Source organism: Eptesicus fuscus, chromosome 17 (genome assembly GCF_027574615.1).
Source record: "Eptesicus fuscus isolate TK198812 chromosome 17, DD_ASM_mEF_20220401, whole genome shotgun sequence".
NCBI classification, from domain to species: domain Eukaryota; kingdom Metazoa; phylum Chordata; class Mammalia; order Chiroptera; family Vespertilionidae; genus Eptesicus; species Eptesicus fuscus.
Window position 1 is genome coordinate 37,786,147 of NC_072489.1, and position 25,027 is coordinate 37,811,173.

Below are 25,027 nucleotides of genomic sequence, written 5' to 3' on the forward strand. Positions count from 1 at the left end.
TAAAAGAAAACCTTCAAAATAGGTTTTCTACTATTTCATTTCCTTAGCCCCTTTAGCTGGCAATGCCTTGTAAAACAAAGCTCACTAATCTAAGAGTTGGAAAAACTGGTTCTAATTCAAGTTCCATCCTTTACATTATAAGCCATATCCTTATGTTATAAGCCATACTAGCTTGAGCACATCCTTTAATGTCTCTGAGCATCAGTTTCTTCATCCACTGACTGGGATAATAACACTACCTGTCTCCATCTTCAGAGGTAAATAAAATCATTATTTTTGTAAATAAGATCATTAGGAGAAAGAGCTTTGCAAGTGATAAAATGCGAAACAAAAGTAGGAAGGTGCTATGGTTCAGTTAGACCAGGGGCTCCTTTGATCAGACAAGGCGGCCCTGACTGAATCGCTTGTCTCCAGTCTATCCTTGGAGATTCTGACTCAGTCAGCCTGGGAGAGACCTGGGCACCCAGTATGCTTCCCTAGGTCCCCAGGCGACTCCAATGCACAGCCATGTGGAGGGCTTCTGGTTTAGCTGGGTGGTTCTTAATTGGACAGGAGAAACAGCACATCAGAGTCATTTGTGGAACATTTTCAAACTGCCAAAGGCTATAGTTTATAGAAGCTGCTGTAATTCCCACTCAGATCCTCATCATGCCCACCAATTGCTTATTTTAATCTACCTATGAAAGAGTGGTGATGTCTTAAATACAGTGTCACCTTCAGCATAGTTTCCTACTCAGGTGAAACTTGGGGGAAGGAAGTTCCCTTGGGGGAAGGAAGGAACATTAGAGAAAAGCTACTTTTTATCTGTGTACAGTATATGTATGTACACACACACACACACACACACAGTTATTTTCCTATTAGGGGCCAGTAACCTACACTGCATTTAAAAATTTTTTCTTTATATATCAGCTATCGGCAGAAAATACAGGAATCTTAAATCTAATACAGTATATACAACAGTTACCTTTTCTGTCAGCTGCTCATCACATGTATGGGCAGGAAGAGGGCAGACCATACAACAGGTCACACAGATATGAGACCCCATGAGCATTGGGTTGAAAGAGAAAGAGAGAAGGAGAAATTATTCTCATGCATATTTTATATCATCAACATTCTGATGGACCATTTAAATCATTCAAGATGATCCTAATTCAACAGATCTTACTGTTGTTGTTTTTTCTGAAAATGTGCAAAGGGTTATAAACAGTGTTAGGGTGAAAGGCTCAGAGGGAGCCACCACATCCCATGGTTACGATCTCATTGTCGGCAGCACAGTGGTCACACCGGAGGGGCCCTGCAGCTGCTCATCTTCCTGCCCCAAACCTCCATTCCACCCGCCCTGAAGGTATACCCCCAACTTAGCCTAATTCTTACCCCTTGAAACACTCTTTCCCAAGGCATTTATGTCTAGCAGGACCCCAATATCATTCTGTGGGCGCTTTTTCTTGGTTTTTCCCTGCACCCGTATTATAGCTCCAAATACATATTCACCCATCAAAATTGCTCTAAATGTCAAATTTCTCCTTGGCCCAATCCTTCCTTTTGAGTTTCTGCATGGAGAACCCAACCCTGACCTCGGAGCACATCCAGGAGAGGAGAGAACAGGGCGCTGGGATGCTGGGGCTTCAGTTTTCTCTTGGCACCTGCTGCAACGTGCCCTTGGGGGCAGTTTGAAGGATTCTTACCCAGACCCTCTCTCTGAAACCCTAACTTCAAGTTCACCTCTAATGTGAGGAGAGAGAAGCCCCTCCCAACAGGCGCTCCCTGCAGCTGCTGCGTGGGTGGCCACAGGGCTTCTTCCAGCTGACTTTGTTCAGCACACAGAATTGCCAAGAGAGGCAGAGAGGCATGATAGACAGAGGTAACACTTCTTTCTATTAGATTCAAACCAAAGCGGGATTAAAGGTTAAATTGTCACAGCCGAGTTGAGATTTTGGAGAGAGAGATTTTTATGCCAAAAGTGCTTTCACTTTCTGAACGGTTCGTGAATTCAGATTTTTAGAGTTTGTTTATTCACTTCTATTTTTGGCTTCTCGAAATCATTTCAAAGCAGAGACCAGTTCATGATTGAAAGGGCATTATTCAAAACAAGCTGCTGATTTTAAAATGTAGGATTAATGTGGGAGAATTTATTCATGCCGCTTGCTCATCAATTCACATGGAAAAGGAACTGAAGCAAACCACTTGCTTTATCACATCCAAACAGAAGATTCTCCCCTTCGGCTTAGAACAATTGCATTTGCTTAAAGATTGCCTTTCACTCCAAAATCTACTAATAGAAAGAATCCAAAAGGAGAATTCAGGTCTTTAGACGGAGCCCCCGCAGCCCCAGGCAGCCTCAGGCAGCGTATTGCATTTTCTTATCATACATACATGCACTGTCGTTGGAGAAACCATTTTGCCGAGTGCTGTTGACATACTGCTTAAGCACTGGAATTGGAAGGCAATTGTTGAAATGCCATGTAGCAACATCCATGTTATCTGGCTAGCACTTACCAATTTGCCCTGAAGACTTACTTCTCACTTTTCTTGTGATAGTGCTGAGCCCATTGGTTAAGAGCTCCTACCGTAAATCACAGGGTTTGGGTCTCTGTGAGGGCAAGACTGCCACCCAGAGCCACAGCCCCCAACTCCCGTCAAGGGCACAGTTAGTTCTGACCCACCCCCTTGATTGACCCATATAAAAGGCTTGAATTGGGTTAGTGGTAGTAGATGTTACATTACACACTCATCGCATGTACATGTAACTCATGCCTATCATGCATGCATGTATATTACATGTATGCATGTACAAGGCTACATGTACATGTCATGGAGGACATCAGCAAGCTTATTACTGGCTCTTCCAAAGCTCAACTTTACTCATCTGACTGCAGAGATTTGCACGGCCTTCCCTGATGAACCGGTAGAGGCAGTTTTTTAGAGGAGATTCCAACCAGTCTTTCTTAACAACACAGTGTACCTCAACTGGGTGTTAGGAAAGCAAGCTGATCAAAGGCACTTATAACACAGTGGGATATTACCCACCGATGACTGCTGCTACCATCCCCAATGGCTAGGTTGCCATTTAAATGCTATGATGTAAACTGAACTTTCACAGTGTGTTGCTACAGTAACCCAGTCATCTGCTAACTATTTTTAAGAAACGAATGAGAACAGTGGCACAGATTGGCTTTATTCTTCTTCTTGACCCTCCCACCCCCATACCTAGGCCTACTGCGTACACAGTGGGCACCAATAAGAACTGACTGGCAATGGGAGGTAAAAAGGCTGGAGGCAGATTATAGAGCAGGATCTTAAACTCCTTTTTTCCAGAGTGTTGTAAAAAAGTTCACAAAGGATCTTAAGTGTATCGTACTTAACTTCTCCCTGGGCTACTACTGTTTTATGGGGAACGTTTGGGGTAGTTTACAAAGGGAACCCAATAGTTTTGCAGATTTGATACTGTCATCTGCGATGGTGGAGGAATCTCAGGGAATAGAACCTAGCACACTGCTACACCGTGCTGGCTGTGGAGACCACATTTAACACGGTCCAATTGGTGGGTTTAATGCTGTGGGAAGGAAGTGGACTTTTTTTAAGGCACTGTTTATGGACATAACACATTAAAATGCAATCATGTGCATTTTTTGGCCAGTTTGCACATTAAAACATGCTGTGAAAGCCCATCCTAAATGCCAACAGAAACAGGGAGATATTTGATGTTTTCTTTTTTGTGGGCCAAGACCTTCCACCGCTCCCCCACCCCCCTTTCTCATACAATTGGCTGAATGGTTTTAAAATAGGATCCTGAGTGAGCATTTCCATCAATTTCTTGACTTCAAAACCACAGTGAATATAAGAATCGGGGATATCCCATACACTGACAAATAGGGCCATTAAAAATCCATGACCCTTCTGCTTCATGTAGGGAAAACATTGGTGTGCTACATGCATCCATCTTCCCAATATGGTAATGCTATAAACTTGCACTTGAAATTTCTTTTGCCAGCAAATGATATCCCTCAGACTGCCCACAGCAATGGTTCTCGGACCTGCCTGCAAATTAGAATTACTTGGGGAGATTTTAAAATATACTGATGTCTTGCCCAGCTGGTGTGGCTCAGTGGTAGAGCATCAACCTATGAGGTCACAGTTCGATTCCATTCAGGGCACATGCCCGGGTTGCGGCCTCGATCCCCAGTAGGGGGTGTGTAGGAGGCAACTGATCAATGATTCTTTCTCATCATTGATGTTTCTGTCTCTCTCTCCTTTTCCCTTCCTCTCTGAAATCAATAAAAATATTTAAAAAATACAATAAAATAAAATATACTGATGTCTAGGTTCCTCTTGGAGGGTGGGGCCTGGGGATATTTTAAGTATTTGGGGTGACTGAGGGTAGAGGACATTAATCCACACAGCATCACCATAACTTTTGATGAGTGCAAGATTCAGATTCTTTACTTTGGAAAGTTGATCGTTATTATTTTAATTGCATTGAGTGCTTGTGTGACTAAATTCACCAATGCTTAGATACCTGGAAGAGATAAAACGGACGTTATTCAATGGCCATTTCTGAAGCCTACCTTCGAAGCCAGTAATGGTTTGGTGTCTTCTATTTCAATAATGACGTCCCGGCAGGGTGGGGTAGACATAAAGGAGGCTGCAAGACAATTTCATAATCTAAGATGCTTACAAAAATACAGTGGTGAGTCTACTTCAAGTTCAAGTTTAACAGCCAGAGTGGATGGTAGAGTTTCCTCCTGGATGTAGAAAATAACCCAACAATTCATCACTTTTCCCAAAATATGATAAGATTTTAGACATTTTCAGGGGACTATATGGCCCGCTTTTTTTTTTGCCTTGGACAGTTAGCCCAGTGCCTATACACAGCAAGTGCTCAAAAAAGAATTATGTCAATACATGTCTTTCTTTAGAGGATGCAGAAGTCGGGGGGAGGGTTGGGGAAACCTACAGCTAAGGGAGTCTCCTTTTCGTGGAATCTGTTCTAAGACACAGAAAAGCTAAGCAGGGTGAAGAGCTGCACATGTCAGTGGCTCAGTCAGCCCTGGTTGTTGTAATATAAGCATAGGGAAACGGCACACACCCTGACTTTATGTAATTTCCAGACTATTTGTGGCTCTGGGTTTGGGGGTTACAGCAAGGACTCAGGGGCAGCCCCCGGGCTCACTAGGTTCGTTCAGCTAAAGGTGTGCCAAAGCCTCAGCCTAGGGTGAGGGTGAGGGTGAGGGTGAGAGCTAAGTTTATCCTTTATGGAAGAAGCATCAAGCAGTCAGACACTCAACAGGAGTCCAGAACCCACACAGAGCCAACTCTGCCAAGCCAAAAGAACTCTCTGCCCAACCCAGCAGTGGGCTAAGCTCCTCACATATAGGATCTCATTTAATCCCTCAACAGTACTGTAAAATATGTACCACTGTCCCCATTATAAAGATTAAAAAACAAACCCAGTCTAAGAGAAAGCAAACCACTTGCTTTAGGCTAAACATTAGTGGTAAGTGGAAATAAGTCGTCTAGGTATGTCTGACTCCAAAGTTTGCGTTTTAAGCATCATACCAGAGCCCAGAGCAAACAATAAATGTCAGAGGAATGATCAGGGCGACACTGGGGCGGCAGGGCAGACTGACATTTATTGAGTATCCAGGGCACACCGGTTGCTATGCTAGGTCATTGTGTATCCATGTGGCACCCCCAGACCTATCAGCAGTCTCTACGCTTCCAAGATCGCTCCCCACAACCTGGACAAAGGCAACAGCATAGAATGTGACAGCTAGATGGGCAGCCACCTGGGAACACAACTGTATACAAATTCCTTCTTATAGTGTTAGTTCTCCACTTTCCCATCCTCAAGTAAACAAAATCTCAGGAATAGGAGGAAAAAGTTATTCTATGTGCTTCCAACATTAGGCCAACCAAGTACTTCCTCAACTCTTACCCTAGCATTATTGATTTTAAGAAAGTACCAGGTGAATCTAAAATAATAGATTCCAGTCTTGGGAACATTATGCTCCCCATACTCTAAGGATTTTCCTCTTTGGGGCTCTGTGAAGCACTGACCACAATTTATATTCATCACATACAACCACTACCTGGAGACCTCTGCCTCAGGCCCCGCCTATCCCTGAGCAATAGACACAAATAGGTCCACTCAAGTGACTTGGGCCAGAGCAAGTATGCAGCATTTGTAACGATTTCTTATATCAAAGAACTTCCTTTCATGAAAGCTGTTGGAAAAACGCTAGGGAAATGGTTTCTCTCCATTTAGTAACCTCAGATAAAACAATGCCTGCAGTTACTTTAATCCTTTTTGTTATAAAAATGTTGCTATTTTAGGCACTGTCAATTCAGCACAAAATGCTTTGCCTGGGAAATTTATGGATAAACCCATGTAGGGTTTTGCTCTAGTGTGACTGTGGGTTTTATTCTTTCCTCCTCTCTGAATCAGGGATGCAGGATGCTCAGGCCCAAAGAGCAGATGAGTTTCAGAGGCTCTGTAATGTCCATACCGAACGTTATGGGAGATTAAATAGAGCTGGTTAGCGGCCCAGCTGCTGAAGCAGAAGACATCCGCTTCAGGCCCGAGGCCACCAGTGGCCAGCGGAATGAGTGACAGTTCTCGGTGGGCTCTGATCTCCTGAGGCCAGGAGCCCTGGGCGTTCGTTCACTGAGGCAACCCGGCCCCCAGGCCCTACACAGTCCCTGGCACATGGTAAGGTAAAAACAAGCCTTTATTGAATGGACAAGAGCAAAATGCTATTCATTAACTATTTATTATGGAACTCTAAGGTAAGTACCATGTCCACTCTATCATTTACTTATTAATTATGTAATAAGGTAAGTCATTTTGACCTAAGGTAAGTCATTTAAACTCAGCAGGTGTTATTTTTTTCTTGATGGATAACAACGAATAATACCCTTCAAAGTACATCTCAACAATGCTGGGATGCATTCATGAGGTGGGACAAGTCAAAAGCAATTTAAAAGAAAAATCCCCTCCAAGTGTGCACACGAGGCGTAGAGAGGAGGGCCTTGTATTTTGCCATCAAAATATTGACCACACCAGGCCCAGCCAGCATGGATCAGTGGTTGAGCGTTGACCTATGAACCAGCGGGTCGCGGCTCGATTCCCAGCCTGGGTTGTAGACTCGATCTTTAGTGTGGGGCATGCAGGAAGCAGCCGATCGATGATTCTCTCATCATTGATGTTTCTATCTCTCTCCCTCTTCCTTCCTCTCTGAAATCAATAAAAATATACATTTTTACAAATAGTCATCACACCAGACTGCAATCACCCACTTCCTTGTCTATCTTCCCTGCTGGACTAGATAAAAAGTTCACGCAGCACTCAACATTTCTGACAAAGAAGTCTTCTGTTCGTTCCAGAGCAGCATGCCTCTGAAGGTGACAGCTTGAGCATCGGGTCCCCCCAAAACGAGGCCAGGATTCACGTCCAGCTCTGCTGCATACTGACTATATTATCTTGGGAAAGTTACACAGCTCACTCTAACTCAAACTGTTTCCTCATCTGCAAATCTGGACAATGAATACTTACCTCGAGCAGGTTTGCAAAGATTAAGTCAGATCAGGCATGAAAAGTCCCATGTGCTATTTGTAGACTTCATTTTACCTTTGAGCTGTGGCACGATATCCTCCTTCCCTGCGTACGGGTCACAGCGAAAGCGGTCCAGGTGGTCGATGGTGCACTGGCCGACAACGGGCTTCCGTCCAAACTGCCTGTGATCAATGACCTTGATCACCAGCGGAGGCATGTACAGTTCCTCTTTGGGCAAGAACTGGGGGTCACAGAGGTAAGCGTCACTTCTCTCTACAAGACCTGACAAGAGCAGCTTTGCCAACAAACACCTCCCAAAGGACCAACCCAGGATCTTTTTGTCCGCTTGGCACAGCCCAGGGGACTCACGGTTAAGTAGCTCAGTAACTGACACGCGAGGCAAGCAGCACACGCTTGAAGGCATGAACTCTGAGCCAGACCACCTGGGACGGGCAGAATCCTGGCTCTGCCTCTAGGAGCCGCATGACCTCAGGGAACTTGCTCTGCCCCAATTACCTTCTCAATAACAGGAGGGCTGGTGAGTTAATACATGTGAAGTGCCCAGAATAGTACCTTGTTACCTGGCTCTGCTCTGTGACAGGATGTGGAGTTAGCATTTAGTTGGAATTTAAAAATGCTCACACTGAAACGGAACCTTCAAGGGAAATAACTGTGGCTTGGGAATCTTTTAGCCCTGGAAGTTCAGTGCCAAAATGGGATGCTCATTTTTCCTCGCCTCTCGGTTCCTCCATGTGGAATCTGGTGGCCTTGGTGATGCTGTCTGATTGGGGAATCATTGCTGGTCTCAGGTGAATTTCCACCTCTGAGCTTGCAGAGGGACGGGAGAAGCTGGGGTCAACTGAGTAGCTTCCCTCACCTTTGCCGCCCAGGGCTAGATTCCAGACTAGAACTTGAGGTGGCGGGTAGGGCGGGGCTGGGGAGTGGACACGGATGGTTGGAGTGGCCTGGCAGCGATCACTTCGGGATTCTGGCTTGGAGCACCCAGGTGGTTCTCCATCTACACCATTGTCGGGGAAGAGCATGGGCTTTGGTGTTGGAGGGACCTAAGTCCAAACTCTAGCCACCCACTTGCTAGCTGTGTAAGTCACCTAACCTCTCAGTTTCCCCCAAAGTGAGCGTAAGAGGAGGAAAATGCCTGCTCTCTACAGGATTAGTTCTAGACTCCTGCTGTAGTCCTGCCACTCACTGCGGGGCGTGGGTAAGACATTTTCCCTCTCTCGGCCTCAGCCTCCGCATCTATAAAAGGGGAAGTTAACCCACAGGACCCTAGAGTTCAAGAGCAAGTGTGTTGGAGACACCAAATGACTGGGCTGGGGAAAGGAACAGGAAGGTTCTGGACCTTCTACCCCATCAAACTGAAGTGCCTTTATTTTTTTACCTTTTTATATAGTAGAGTGAAACAGAACGATTCTCCTCTTTTAGAAAGTTAAGGATTGTGGAAAGACGGAGTGACCTCATCTTCTTCCAAACTAGTCTGTGTCTGCGATGGAGGACTGTGAACCAGAGCTGATGCTGCCACATTTCTAATAACCAGAGGGTAACTCTGACTCAACAAAGTAGATGTCATCGCAGGGGTGCCTGGAGGTGGGGCCCAGGCCCAGGCTGTTAGGATGTGGCCCCATTACCCCATGTGGGTTCCTCCGTGACTGCTCTTCCCCAGTCAGCCAGTCCCTATGTGGAGGGTTCTGGTCCCTGTGCACCTGCAGGGCCACAAGGGAGGGTTAACTTTCTGCCCTCAGGGCATTGGGCAAGGGCTTGTCACAGTGGAATAGATGGAAAGTTTACTGGAGAAATACATCAGTGTCGCTCATAGATAGTTCCGTCTCATTGGGCTTGTTTGAAACCTTAAGAAGCCATCACGACAGTGTAAGAGTGTAAGGGGGAAGAGGCACTGCCCAGTGACTCCAACGCAGTTTTTCTATTTGCTGTCAGACTTTGGAAATATATAAACTACGTGTAGGTGAGTGGTGTCAATATATTTCATATTTCAAATAAAATCCAGCTACTCAGCACACATGAACAATTACAGTCTTGATACTGTACCACTTTCATGAAGAGAACAGAACCCGGAAAGTTGGGTGTCTTCTTAAGGTTTTTGATGACCACGGACTCTACCCTCTCCCCTCCACACTCCACAATGAGACTGGGGGATGTGACAGAAGCCATCTGGTAGTTCTTCATATTTCTTAAGCCCCAAGCTAGAATCTAAGAAAACAATGTAAAGAGAAGGGAAGGCAACCCAGCATATTAAAAATAATATTCAAAAGGAAAAATTCTCTCTTGATACCCAGTAAATTCTTTAAGGGTAACCTGTGCGGATTTGCTAAAAATCTCTGAGAACATTATCCTAGAAAGCCTGCAGGTCATGCAACGGAGGCAGGCCTGCCACTCCTTCTGCCTGAGCTGCTGAAATAGCATAGCAGCTGAGTGCATGAATCAAATCCTGGCTGTGCCATAGAACAGGATGTGAACTTTGGCAAGTTGGTTAACCACTCAGTGTCTCATCTATAAACAGGACTGATAGTTTTATCTCTCCTAGGGTTAGTCTGAGGATCAAGTGTAAACTTCTTAACAGTGTCTGACATGCAAGCATTCAAAAATGACAGGTGTTGCTTAAGGCCATCTGCCTCAGTCTTTGAGAACAAGAGCATGACAGCCTAAGAACAGAAATCCCAAAGTGGCTGCTGCCTGACTAACAAGGCCTCTAGAGTAGGCCAGACCCTGTCCATCAAACTACCCGCTTGGCTCCATTGGCCTGTATCTGCTCCATTGTCTGACATTTCACCATTTCCATTACTCCCTTCCTACTCTCCATCTCCACCTCTCTCTGTGGTCCCTTCCTCTCTCTCTCTGTACACACAGGCGTGCTGTTTTGAGTTTGTTCTCTCTCTCCCAGTTCTTTAGTTGACACGGGAAACTCAGAAATCTATTGACTCGTAGTAAATGAGAACTCTAAAGTCCCTCAGTAATGCTAGAATTGACCTGTTCCTATTGCTCTGACAAGCCTTCTTTTTCCATGAATATTTCAAAATTTGAGGCAAATCTATAATAATAAAAGCATAATATGCTAATTAGATCAGCTGTCTTTCCGGATGTCCTTCCAGACAAAGCCAGGGCTGTGAGGGAAGTCCAGTCCTGGGTGCCTGCTGGCAGCCAGGGGAAGCCCGGGTGTTGGGTGCCAGAGGGAAGCCAGTGCTGGCAGCCAGGGGAGGGAAGGCCTACTCTTGCACAAATTTTGTGCATCAGGCCTCTAGTTCTATAATAAATTGGAGACAGCAAGATCCCATTTCCTCTATGAAAGATTCCAGTTCTATAGCCATATCCATTTGATCTGATCACAAATCACAGAGAGCAGCATACCTCAATAGCAGTGAGCTGAACCACAGGCCGGATCCCCTGGGGGACCATGTATAGATTTGGTGCCCTTTGTGAGGGAAGAATGGGAAGGTTGGAGCCATCCTGTGAAACAAAGATGCAAATGTCAATGCCGCCTGTTAGTTCAAGTAAACAGTGCATGGAGTTGTTAACAGAATTTTAAGCAGCTACTCTGAAAGCATGTATGAGTGAGGACTCAGCGAGTACCTTGTGTCTCAGAATCAGCTCTGCAGTTACAAGGACGTCCCCACAAGCCTTGTCTCCATTCATTACTGGGTACCAGAGAAGTTTGGGCGTGATGTCCATTTCGGAGTTTAGTTTCACCAGAGGAGAGCACATGCTTCGTCCTAAAAATTCATCTTTGCCCTAGAGAAACAAACAATCCTTTAATTCCCCAAACAACATCCCTACACATCTCCATCAATCCCCAAAGCCATCTTAGAAATTCTAAATTACCTACCACTTGATCACTGTCAAAAAGTTCGATGACAACTTTGGGTGGGTTCTGTAGGATTGTTTGGGGTTCCCCATAGATTTCAATTTCATCAAATATAATGGTTTGGTCCCATGTGGGATTCAGAGTACTGTGGATGATCTCTGTGGTTTTACTTCGATGGAGGAAGGAGACATGAGCATATGGGTCTAAAACCGAAAAAGAGAGTAATAGTGGGGTCATGGACAAAGTCTGAAATCATAAAACTCCTAGAAGAAAACATAGCTCCTTGACATTGGCTTGACAATGATTTTTTTAAAAATTTGACACAACTGGGACTACATCAAACTAAAAAGTTTCTGCACAGCAAAGAAACCATCAGCAAAATGAAAAGGCAACCTGTGGATGAAGGGATAAAGATAATGTGGGGTATTTATAGATATGGATACATATACATATATGATGGAATATAATTCAGCCTTTAATAAACAGTAAATCCTGCCATTTGTGACAATATGGATGGACCTTGAGGGTATTATGTTAAGTGAAGTAAGCCAGATAGAGACAGAAAAATATGACATGGTATCACTTATATGTGGAATCTCCCCCAAAAAGTCAAATGCATGGAAAAAAGAGAGTAGAAAGGTGGTTGTCAGGGGCTGGATGGAGGGGGAAGTGGGAGGTATTAGTAAAAGGGTACAAATTTTAGTTATGAGATGAATATGGTCTGAGGAGCTCATGTATAACATGGTGACTATCTATAATAATAAAAGCGTAATATGCTAATTAGATCAGACAGCCGAACGACCTTCCAGACGTCCTTCCAGAGGAAGCCGGGGTGGCAGGGCCCAGACAGAGGCAGCCGCTGTGGTGGGCAGGGGGAGGCAGAGGCAGTTAGGGGTGATCAGGCAGGCAGGTGAGTGGTTCAGGGTGATCAGTCAGGCAGGTGAGCAGTTAGGGGTGATCAGGAGGCAGGCAAGTGGTTAGGGGTGATCAGGCAGGCAGGCAGCATGGTTAGGAGCCAGTGGTCCCGGACTGCGAGAGGGATATCCAACTGCCGTTTTAGGCCTGATCCCATAGGGATCCCTGAGGGATCGGTCCTAAATTGACAGTTGGACATCCCCCAAGCGGTCACAGATTGCGAGAGGGTGCAGGCCAGGCTGAGGGACCCCTCCCTCCTCCATGCATGAATTTTGTGCACCGGGTCTCTGGTAGATGATAACACTGCGTTGTATAATTGAAATTTGCTAAGAGAGTACAACTTAAGTGTTCTCATACACACAGACACACAAAAGGTAAATATGTGAGATGATGGACATACTAACTCAATTGTGGGAATCCTTTCACAATGTATACGTATCTCAAATTGTACATATTAAGTATAACTTTTTCAATTACACCTCAATAAAGATGAAAAAAGGTAAGAAAAAATCCATTTCTTCTCCATGCTAAATAATTTCACAAAAACTTTTTGCAGTTGCATAGAACAGACCTATCTGAGCATAACCTAATCTCTAAACTAAAGCTGTTTTACATGAGCCAAAAGAGTACTTGGTTTTTAGCATTGTAGCATCATATGGATGGGACTCTGATTTTGCTCCAGCAATATATCTTATATCTCAAACTGCAAGGAATGTGCTTTGAGTTTTATGCAACTTCAGTTAAGAATTTTGATAGGATTCTAACTTTGACTTTCAATGACTGAGTGCCCCCTGCTGGCAAATACTTGGAAATGTCTTCAAAAGCCATTTTGGAGATGTGTATTATGGGGATAACTTTGAATGTGCTCTAATTTGAAAGAAAAGGAAATCATTCATATATGCTTGGAAGACACCTCACATTGATGTGAGCTGCCAGAGTGTCAGGCACCTGCTTTAAGGCCCAGGCAAGCTCTGCCGGCCTTCAGGTTCTGAAGTGGAATTCAACAGCACAAACCGCTGGATGGCAGGACCCCTGACCTCCCCCGCCCCTCCTTAGAACCAGTCCAAAGGTGACAAACTAGCTGAGCTGTCAGCATGAAGCTTCATGGTTTTATGGTGCTGGGAATTTAGGGAGTAGGCAGCAAAGGAGGTCAGGATGGACTCCAAACTGCTTCAAGTCTATGCTGTAGGTAAATAGGCAAATTTGTGATCTTTTTGTTAACTTGAGAGAATTACATATACATATATATATTTCTATATATGGTCTTACATGTATATTTATGATCTTAATTTACAATCAACCCAAGAGTCCAGGGTATATGGATGCAGCTATGTGTACTAACAGAGAGCAGAAACTGCTTTTCTTCTTGGTGCTTTTCATTACTTAATCAATGAATGATTATTAGTATGAAAAGGCCACGTATGTTCTGTGTATCTCCAGCATCAGTAACAGTGCTCACCATTGAATTCAGTGCTTATTGATCTATGACTGAGCAATTTACTTCATGCACATCAAACTAGTGTCAATATGGAAATGCTTTTTGTTGTTGTTAGAAATAACTGGAAGCATCCACTTGGAGAAAAGTAGCATCAAGCTAGCCTGCTATGTAATGAGGTGTGAGAGGGAGGGTTTTTCCCTTTACCTGAAAAGCTGTCCTTGTCTAAAGCCATGAGGTTCCTGGCTTGGTAGATATAGCAGCGCAGATGGTACATGTAGATTCCTAAAAAGAACAGGATGGAGGTTACTTACAAGCAACGTCATATTTCAAACTACTATTTCCCTGGAATATTTGGAGATAATAACATGTTTCAGATAAATGGGTCACCCAAATCTACTTCTACCAAGTAATGAACACATATACAGCAGTTCTGTTTCCTGTAAACGGAAACATTTAAAATACCACAGGAAGCTCAATGCAAATGCGTCAGTCAGGAGACCATTCATTACTCCTGGTGTCGGCTGCCTGGATTTGGGGCACAGCTTGTCATCATCGACCTTTGAGAGGAGAGTGGGTCTCCAGGAGTTACAGAAATAGGACTTCCTGTACTATTTCGGCACCAGATCTAGGAAACAGTTGTTTGTTCAAAATCTTTATATTCTTTATCCTTATTTATATTAATACATATACATCCCCACCCCACTCAACATGCCCCCCACCAGCACACCTCCCCCCACACACATAATTTGAGGATACTAGAGCGCTGTGATTCCCTGCACAGATTCTAGACTACATGAGCTCAAATTTTGTCTCTATTGCTTACAAGCTGTTAAGACCTCAGTCAAGTTATTTAATCTTTCTGCACCTCAGCTTGCTCACCTGTAAAATGGGGACAATAATAGGCCCTAACATATGTACAGTGCCTGGAACCTGCTAAAGACTTATATAACGATTTGCTATTATTACAAAGTAGGTCTGCCTCATTCTAAAATTCCTGAAGGTTATCATGGAAACCAACCTTTACTTAACTGTTTGAGTATTTTTTTTCTCTCATTATAATCATCTTTTGGGGGGCTTAATAGACAGGATGAGTACAGAGTATATTGAACAGAGTATGTTAAAATGAATGATGTGACCACTTTCTACCCCAAATATGATTTTAAAGCTGCATTTTAAAAATCCTCTTCCTTAACCTAACCGGTTTGGTTCAGTGGATAGAGCATCAGCCTGCGGACTCAAGGGTCCCAGGTTCGATTCCGGTCAAGGGCATGTACCTTGGTTGCGGGCACATCCCCAGTAGAGGGTGTGCAGGAGGTAGCTGATTGATGTTTCTCTCTCATCAATATTTCTAACTCTCTCTCCCTCTCCCTTCCTCTCTGTAAAAAAAAATCAATAAAATATATTAAATATATATATTTTTAAAATCCTCTTCCTTAAGTGATGAAAATAAAAGTACATTTTTATTATATTTGGTGATTTGAAGAGTCTTCTTGAGATAAAAATCATACTATCAGGATGCATGAATACATGCTATAGACTTACTGTCAAAATTACAGGAAACGATGGGAGTGTTGGCCCCGAACACAGTGGTGGCGCTGTGCTTCTGCTTTTCTGCGCTTTTTTCATCTCCGTCCTCAGTCGTGTCTGCGCCCTAAGGAGGCAGAAAATCAATGAGCCATGCCTACAACTGAAGAGGCAAGAATCACCAACAAATGGAATGGTGGTTGTTAAAGAGAGTTTACACATCCAATCACATTATTTTTAGAGATGAATACAGCCCAGGACAGTAAGCAACGGTCACTTAGCTGGAAAGTGATAGAGCAGGAAGGTGAAGCCAGACCTTCCACCTCAAGTCCAGGCTTATCACACCCTGCCACTGAAAGAAAAAGAGGAAAGAAAAAGTGTAAAGGATAAATAAGGGAATTAAAAGGATGCGAGGAGGAAGAGAAAGAGCATCAGAAGAGGAACACAGCTGGTCAGCCTGCAGAAACATAAGAAAAGGCTGTTCCTGATCACCACATTGTTTTAGATCAACCACCACCATTTTACTAACCACTCCTTCCATCTTTCTGCTTTTTCCCTCACTGCCTCCTCCTCCTCCTCCTCCTTCCTTTTTTACTATATTTTTATTGATTTCAGAGAGGAAGGGAGAGGGAGAGAGAAATAGAAACATCAATGATTAGAGAGAATTGCTGATCGGCTGCCTCCTGCACGCCCCCTATTTGGGATCAAGCCCAGTGCCCTTGACCAGAATCAAACCCAGGACCCTTCAGTCCGCAGTCTGACACTCTATCCACTGAGCCAAACCAGCTAGGGCGTTCCTCGCTGCCTTCTTTATTGTGCTTCCATATGAATTATTCTCTAATTCTGTCAGCCATCCTTCTGTCCTTCCTTCCCCCGCCCCCATATCTGTATATTTAACTTCCTCAGTTTGAACAGTTGTAGTTTGCAGAGCTATGATCCAAGACCCTGTGCCTTGGGTGCTAATAGATATGCCTGCAACAAGGGTTTGGGAACAGATATATTTGGAAAATGTTAGGTGAAACAACATTAAATAGGTGTGTCTACAGCAGGACTTCTCATCACTTTGAGGTGTTAATGGTGCATTCATTCTACAAAAATGACTGAGCACACAGGATGTGGCGCTTTCTCCCAAATTATATGCAGTCTTGCAGTCCTGGAGGAACCTCTGTGAAATCAGTGGTGTTGTCTCCAACACTCATATATTCTTCCTCGACCAATGCTATATGAGGTTTGGCTACTTATTACTTACAAGGGCACCTTCCAGTTTAAAGATGGCAGCTGCACCGTGTGTTTCTGAAGGAGCCATTTTTCTCCTCCAGCGTCTGCGGCGAAAGGTATCTGAACTACGGTGTTTCCAGTGAAATTTCCAGCCAATTAAAGAAGCATATTCCCAGCCCTCCTGGTCTTCAAATTCTTCCATGGCCTAAAACAGGAGTAAAAGTTTTAATGATGAACATCATGATCATGACCATCATCGTTATATTGATAAAGCAAACTATTTGGTCAATCAATAAATATGTGTTGGAAATCATCTCTGTGCCAAGCACTGTGCTAGGAGCCAGGCACACAACAAACAACAAAACAGACAGGCTGTCTGCCCTTGCAAAGCTGATAGGCTGTTAGAATATAGAGATAACCAGACAATTCCCATGGAATGAGATGTTACCAAGGTGGTGGCTGTACTATCAGTAGAGGCATCTTATTAAGACTTTGTGGGTGGGCGGGTAAAGCAAATTGACTCTTTCTCAAGTTGCTTTCTTTGTCCTCACTTCATTAGCTCATAAGAAAACACTGCTATTGTGATATAGTTTGGAAACCATTATTATCTCCATTTTATATGTGGAGGATAAAATGATACCATCCTCCCCAGGGTTTAAATATCTTGTTTAAGCTAAGAATTGCCACAACTAATAATTACATGAATATCAGGGTATATTACTCCTGTAATAATTAACAACTGAGTATAGTACTTTTTTAAAAAAATATATTTTACTGATTTTTCACAGAGAGGAAGAGAGAGGGATAGAGAGTTAGAAAGATCGATGAGAGAGAAACATCGATCGGCTGCCTCTTGCACACCCCCCACTGGGGATGTGCCCGCAACCAAGGTACATGCCCTTGACTGGAATCGAACCTGGGACCCTTGAGTCCGCAGGCTGATGCTCTATCCACTGAGCCAAACCGGTTTCGGCTAAGTATAGTACTTTTTATCTTAAAACTATTTACATATAAATGATCTCAGTTTTCAATATTCGATTCAATTCCCTCCACAAATATGAGTGCCTAGATGTGTCAGGGACTGTGCCACGAGCTGAGGAAGCAATGATGAGAAAGACAGAAAGGGTCCTTGCCTTCATGCAGCTGACATTTTAGTGGTGGGAATTTTATGTAAACATCTTAAAAGTCTGCTAGATTTAATAAGTGTAGAATACTACTGAGTAACATGGGATTGTAGAAATACTAGTAAGAACTCAATGTGGGTTAATATCATTGTAGGGGCTATTTTTTCAACTTTGAATGAACAGAAAATCCAGGTCAAGCACAGTCTTGTAACTGGCCCTCTAGTCGTGTTAACAGTAGCACTGAAATAGTTTACGTAGCCAGGAGTGAGGCAGATTAGGGAACATGATCGAAGTCTCCACAAGACCCTGGCAGAACAGGGTCAAGTTTCCAGTGCTCTGACTGGTGGCTCAGTGTTCTTTCCACGTCACCGTGGTGCTCTCACAGGGAAGAAGGACGTCAAATGCCTCTAGAAATTTCTCACTCCATTAGGATAGAGATAATCAAACAACAAATATTCATTGATCAGCTCTTTCAATTTATCCCATCATTTATTAGGAACAAGTTCCTGAGCTGGCAAGTAGGATACAAAGATGACTATGGATCCATCTTTGTGCCTAAGAAGCTCACCATCTAATAAAAAGTAATTTCATTCATTATATCTACTGTGTGAGTCAGGAACTTTGTGGGATAGAAAGAGTTCTCGTTAGGAATTAGCCTAGCTTGGGTTCAAACACGAGTTGTATTGGTTACTAGACATGTGACCTAGAGCAAGTCTATTTAATCTCTGTGAAATGGGGATAAAATGTTAACCTTGTGGATGGTAGATAATGCATGTTCAGTATCTAGCATTATAAAAGACATACAAAATGTGCTACTTATTACTGTTACTAAAGGCCCGGTGCACGAGATTCGTGCACTGGGGGTGGGGGTGGGGGGTCCCTCAGCCTGCACCCTCCCGCAGTCCGGGACCACTCGCCTCCTGCAGTGGAGGCGGGAGAGGCTCCCGCCACTGCTGCTGCGCTCACCAGCTGTGAGCCCAGCTTCTGGCTGAGTGGCACTCCCCTTGTGGATCACACTGACCACCAGGAGGCAGCTCCTGCATTGAGCATCTGCCCCCTGGTGGTCAGTGCACGTCATAGCGACCAGTTGTTGCATATTACACTTTTATTATATAGGATTAGTATTATTGTTCCACTTGATTTATTATTATTCCATTTAAGCCCTACCATTCTCTAATTTGCAGCATGATGTGATACCCATTTTGCAGATGAGAAACAAAATGAAGCCAGGATTTGAATCCTTATGCCTCTTATTCCAAGTCCTGAGCTATTGCCACTATTCCATTATGCTACCAAATAATTTCTGCTTCTGGTACTACCTCTTGAGTGGTTCGCAATATTTAGCCTGCCTCAGAATCACCTTGTTGCTGGGCTTCACCCTCAGAGTTCCTAAATTAGTAGGGCACTTCTAACAAATTCCTGGGTGATGCTGTTGTTGCTGATCAATCGGGGTGAGGAGCACACTGAGAACCCTGGAGCAAGGTAGTAGGCCCCTGATTGGTAAATGGCTTCTGTAGAAATAGTTAAGTGGACTTCTGTGTGGTCTGGAAGGCAGAGCCCGGCCCAGATCCCTCCCACTGCCCCTCTTACCTTTGCAGTACTGGCAGTGGACTGTGTTAAATCTTTCTTGCGTTTTCGGACCAGCCTTCGTCGTCTATGAGTATGATACATTTTCTCTGCCGCAACCCAGGATTTGGGCTTATTATCAGGAGGAATAGTAATTCCATACTCCCAGCCTGGAACAGAGAGTGTGAATGGTTATTGAGAGGCGATACACTTGCCAGATCACCAAATAAACTTCCAGGAAACATTCAGTCATTCTCTCTGCCCCTAAATATTCTTCTACCATCACGACTGAATGCCACTGCTCCTTTCAAACTGAATATAGCATTATTCCCCTGGTTCCCTCTTCCTTGGTGGCCATGGGGTTCCCCTCCACTTTTTTACCTCCATTCATTCATGTTAATTGAATGTATCTAAGAATAAAGCACAGTAGAAGAGGCAGAAGTAGGAGGTGGTTAAAAGCATTCGGTCTGTGCGGTCACACAGCTTGAGTTCAAATCCCAGCATCCCCACATGCCGGCCGTGTATTAAAAAAAGTTTCTTGCAACTTAGCATACCTGCCTATGGTCTAATTTCTCCAGTATCATGGCAAAATACACAATTTTAAAATAGAATTAATCAATATAATGCATGCAAAGCACTAGGGCCATGCTCAGCACGTAGGTTGTACTCAGTTAACGTTAACTATTATTACAAGGTCCATGCATGTGTCAGGATCAGCAAAGAACTGGAAATCTATTTGAAAGCTAGGTGTTTCTGTGTACTACTCCATCTTGCAAGAAAAAAAAAGAATCAGAGTTTTCTCTTTTGATAATTCCAAATGTTATAGTTTCCTTTAAACTTTAGATTACTGTTCATAGAAAAAGATACACACCATTAGCAGAGACTACGTCAGTAATCTGCATTATTGTTGAATAGGACTTTGAAGGTAATTTATAGTCTCCAGGGAGGGAATGGGGTGTGGTTAGAATAGAGAAAATATCTCATTACGGATCCCCGGCATCCCAAAGTCCAGACACCTGGCCCCCTTACCTCACATTTTTACTCCTGACAGTCCCCCACCCTGCACCTGTCCAAGCACTAGCTTGTCCTTCAGATTTGGCATCTGAACAGTCACAAGTAAAACCACATGACCTGGTTGTCACAGACAAACCAGCAGGGGTAAGACCCCTCCCTCCAAAGGAAACTTTACTCTGGCTAACCAGGGCCGGGCTGCAGAGCCCCTAGTCAGAAATGAAACTAACATCTTACCTTTCTCTACTAGGCTTATCGGGGTGATCATTTCATAAGGCATATAAATGTCTAATCACTATCTTGTACACCTGAAACTCTTGTCAACTGTAATAAAAATTTTTTAAAATTAAAATAAAAAAATGAAATAAAATGTTACCTTTCTCGTCCACTGCACGATTTATGTCATATACCCATGCATCGTCTTCCCACTTCCAACCTGGAGGGCACGTGAGCTCACTGGGTGACGCCGCTTTGTCACCGTTCTTATAATAAAAAAATAATGAAGACTTACAGCTAAGCCATAATGTCATCTAAGACGCAAAGATGAGATATGATTCCTCACACTTAACTATGGTAGTCACATGGTAACTGAGAGAGCAGCTTAGACATGAATCTTACTCAGAAAAATCTCTAATTTCATTTAGACACAATTACTATACGAAAATTAGTTTACAAAGAGAACAACCTCTGTTTCCACCATTAGGGAATATGTTAGGTTGAACCATGGGGAATTGTTTTTGCAGGTCAAAATGGCGAAATAGCAGCAGTTTCATATGGTTCAATTTAATATTATGAAACGGTGCGACTCTTTTTACGAGGGGTTACATTGGAAAGAACCCATCAGAAATGGGTAAAGCATGAAAAACACATGTCTTCAAGTATGGGGTAATGGTGCTGGAGATTGTAGATAATAATCATGTACGATTGAAGAAAGTTTATTTTAAATATTTACTTCAGTTCTGCACAAAAACTGATGGGGTGTTATGGGGGGGAAGCTCATAGTAAAAGGAAGGCGGGGGGGGGCTATAAACATATGGAGAAATACTCAGCTTTACTTTAAATTAAGAATGTGAAAATTAATATGGCAACAGGATACCAGTTTTTCAAGTATGGTCAAAGATATTAAAGTGGGATGGTAAGTGTTTAGAAAACAGCCCTTTAATATGCTGCTGCTGGAAATATAAATTTATACAACCTCTTTGAAAGCAGTCTGGCAATATTTATCAAAACTTTATGTGCATCAAAACCTTGACCAATGGTAGTTCATCTCATGGTAAAATTGCGTAACATATAATGAACCTAAAGCAGTCACATTTTAGTCCAAAAAAGTAAAATTTAAAAGCTATCAAGATTACAGCATAAAATTTCCAAAAGCCTTCCAATATTTAAACCAAAAAAGGGGGGATAGTAGAAGAATATCATGTAAGGAAAAATATCTTGCAAATAAATTACATCTAAAAAATTTTTACTTTAGAAAATTAACTTTCATTTGTAATGCTAACAGCAAGTCACCCAGGTAAAACATACATGGTGTCAAAACAAGCCAAAGGAAAATCATTTGGGCAAAAAAATGAAAAAGGATCTCAAGTCAAATTTATAGAAAATATTCCTTTATTAACTTTTGGTCGAGAATATGTTTGTATATTTTCAGAAAACAACTCCGAGACATGTGTATTCCTGCAACAGAGAGGAATTGACAGGAGTGCTCCAGCCATGAAGTCAGAAGAGAAACAGTCCAGAGATGGAAGACGCTGACGATGCCTTGCCATACTAGCAGTCAGCAGATGTGCGTCACTGCAGATTGCCCAGGACCAAACCAGAGAGGGTCGGACCTGCAATACCACCATTTGTCCACCATCCAGAACTGAAATATCATTGCTGTTATGAACACATTAACAACTGTTGGACATAGAAATCGGGACTCAAAAGAACTGTTGGCCCAGAAAGAAACTCACTATAGACTGATTCATTTGCCTCTCAGCATAACCATTATTGCTTGTCTCATTTTCGGTTCCTATAAGTGTATTCCTAGTATCACGTGAGCTCACTCATCTAGGGGAAATGATGAACAACATAGACTGAAGAACAAGAACAGCATTGATCAGACTGTCAGACCTCAGAGGGAAGGTAGGGGAGGGTGGGGACAAGGGAGATAGATCAACCAAAGGACTTGTGTGCTTGCATATGAGCCTAACCAGTGATCACGGACAACAGGGGGAGGGGGGCTTGCGTGTGGGGGGGATTGGGAAGGGAACGGGGAGAGGGGGTTGATGACAAATATGTGATACCTTAATCAATAAAGTAATTAAAAAAAACAAAAAACAAAAAACCTTGACCAAGCCCATCTAGGGATGTCCCCTACAGATCAACTTCCACAAGTGAATAACAATGTATGTCTAAGGACATTCACTGTCACATCACTTATAAATGCCAAGACTTGAAAAAACTCCTAAATGTCCACAAAAGGAGTGCAAATTAAATTATACTGGGTGCATATACCAAAACACTGCAGGCATTTTTTTCAAAAGCTCATTAGAGCAAGGTGATTCTGGTCAGATTGTGCGGATCTACTGCAACTCATTTCTTTAATTTGTAATAAAACACTTATTAAAGATTCCAAAATCAAGACTCCAAAATCTGATAAGAGCAAACCTAGATTTTAAAGAGAAAATGTCTTTCTTTCTTGGGGGTCCATAAATATTTCAAGTCTACTTTTACAACCATCTTTTCTCTAATAAAGGCTAATATACAGAAAAAAACAAAAAACACTTCATAGTAACAGCTTGGGTCTGGCAAAGAAAAAATGTACAACAGATCTATATGTATTGATATCAAAAGATGTCCAAGATATATTGTTATGTGAAAATTACAAGTTGTAGAACTGTGCATACAATTCTATTTCGGTGGAGAGAAAAGTTATATACTTGTATATGAACAGAAAACTATGAATGGTTATCTCTGGGGAGTGAAATGTGGATCATGAAGAATTATTTTTCATTTCCTTTTATGCTGTTTGAATATTTTAAAAACATAAGCCTTCAATTTGTAAATCTTTTGAAAACTATTCAAAAAAAAAAAAAACGTTTACAATTTAAAAAATTGGAAAGCCTTTACCACATACCAACATCTAGTTAAATAGGCCAACGTCTTTTCTACAGAAAATAACTATAGGTGCACTTGTGTGGCTTGTTATGAATGCAAGGCTGTTCAGAACACGAGACGGAGCAGAGGAGAAGGGGAAACCAAGCCTGTGGTTAGTGGATTCACAGACCATGGGTCCAAACAGCTAACGTGTAAGGCTCTATCTCAGGAGCACGCCACTCACCGCGTCGGTGTAGGTGTCTTCGGCCGCCTTCCACTCACCCCCAGGGTAGCGACTCTCATTCTGATATACTTCATCTGTGAACTCCGTGTGACCCGCATCGGCCTCAGTCAGCAAGCTGCGGGCAAGGCTCGTGTTACCAAGGGAGAAATGGTGGCTGACAAGCCCAACTCTTTCCAATGGTCCAGAACCATCTACAGCCTGGGTGGCACCGGTTCCCTCCTCACTCTGGCCCTGTGGGTGCTCCCCTCCAAACTCCTCTGTGCTAATAGCTTTTGACATTCGTCTGATGAAGGGGCCTGCTGGAACAATGAGACCTAAATTACAGAGAACTCCTCAGACTAGCAGGGTTGCTGCTTCGCAGTAGTTAGGGTGCGGACTGGGGAAAAGGACTGTGGGCAGCATCTGATAGGGACCTCATGTTCCATATGTCTGTTTCAGTTTAGGGCTGTTCAGATTTTTCTCAGCAAAACTCTTGGCTATCAGTTCAAAAGAATAGGCAGTCATCCTTCCTCATTCACCCTATTTTTTAAAATGGAGTGGGAACAGTCTCATGGGGCCCAGCGTGGAAATTCTTACTCAGGGCTTGCGCAGTCTTAAACGGAGTTTAGGTTTTTCTGGATAGTTCCTAGGTAGGCAGCCAAACCAGGTCATTTAAGACTCCAAACTCCATTTGGGCACTTGGGAAATCTATACTGACTCTCTGCCATGCCAATTTTCCTCTTGGATATGAAACTATGTTGACAATCCATAGAGGAAAGTACAGAGGCTCCAACTTGGACTTAAATCTTCTGCCAGGTGTTCACTCAAGTGAGGTTTCTTTTTCCTTTACCGGGGCTCCATCTTTTCCCTGCTGTATTCTCCCCTAGAATCAAGCACTGGAAAGAAATCAGAAAACACAGAGTCCCAACCATGTGTATAAATTGGGCTCATCCATCACTTTTCTGGGCCCCAGAGGAGAAGACCCGGTAGCTGCCTGTGAGGTCCCATTCAGCCCTGACAGGCTTTTACCTTCTGCTTTTTCAATCACGATGCCCCCTGCCTTTCCCTGTCCTCACTAACCTTTCTCCCTTCTGTCCAATTCAAATCTCATTTCCCTTCTCCTTACTAGCAACCCCAACTCCATCCAAAGTAAGCCGCCATAGGTTAAAAGCAATCATGTGCAAACACTGGGTCTTAACAGACAGACCCAGCACATCCATTTCCCTCCTTCCTTAATGCCTATGTGATTACAAGAAACAAATGTGGACAGAGATCGAAAACTAGTTTGAGGTCTTAAAACCCAAGTTCACAAGCTTGGTTCCTCCACACTCAAGTGCGCCATCATGAAGTGGGAGAAGAGGGACCTCCAGTCCTGATGCTGCAGGCAACACACATAAGCCAGACTCCAGAGAAAACATGCTTGCTACTCTCTGCTGTTTTTTTCATTTTTTCCCTTTTTAATAACAGCTTTTGAGATATAGTTTACACGCCATACAATTCACCCATTTTAAGTGTTTCCTCTACTGTTTCTTACAAA

At 43.2% G+C, this 25,027-nt stretch overlaps 1 protein-coding gene across 2 annotated transcripts in view; it reads right to left on the bottom strand.

Annotated features, from left to right (window-relative positions):
- Nucleotides 1–25,027, bottom strand: part of MYOF (myoferlin) — a 132,326-nt gene that overhangs the window by 26,261 nt on the left and 81,038 nt on the right. Inside the window, exons 27-40 of one of the 2 annotated variants that reach the window (XM_028133162.2) lie at nucleotides 23,512–23,626; nucleotides 20,563–20,668; nucleotides 19,200–19,345; nucleotides 16,517–16,690; nucleotides 15,286–15,394; nucleotides 13,948–14,025; nucleotides 11,412–11,593; nucleotides 11,159–11,317; nucleotides 10,937–11,035; nucleotides 9,620–9,781; nucleotides 7,631–7,796; nucleotides 4,569–4,645; nucleotides 2,377–2,433; nucleotides 968–979 (exon numbers count right to left, since the gene is read on the bottom strand). In XM_028133162.2, coding sequence (XP_027988963.2) covers nucleotides 968–979; nucleotides 2,377–2,433; nucleotides 4,569–4,645; nucleotides 7,631–7,796; nucleotides 9,620–9,781; nucleotides 10,937–11,035; nucleotides 11,159–11,317; nucleotides 11,412–11,593; nucleotides 13,948–14,025; nucleotides 15,286–15,394; nucleotides 16,517–16,690; nucleotides 19,200–19,345; nucleotides 20,563–20,668; nucleotides 23,512–23,626 — 1,642 coding nt within the window. The remainder of the gene's footprint in view (nucleotides 1–967; nucleotides 980–2,376; nucleotides 2,434–4,568; nucleotides 4,646–7,630; nucleotides 7,797–9,619; nucleotides 9,782–10,936; nucleotides 11,036–11,158; nucleotides 11,318–11,411; nucleotides 11,594–13,947; nucleotides 14,026–15,285; nucleotides 15,395–16,516; nucleotides 16,691–19,199; nucleotides 19,346–20,562; nucleotides 20,669–23,511; nucleotides 23,627–25,027) is intronic. The other variant, XM_008156899.3, reaches the window with a different exon arrangement.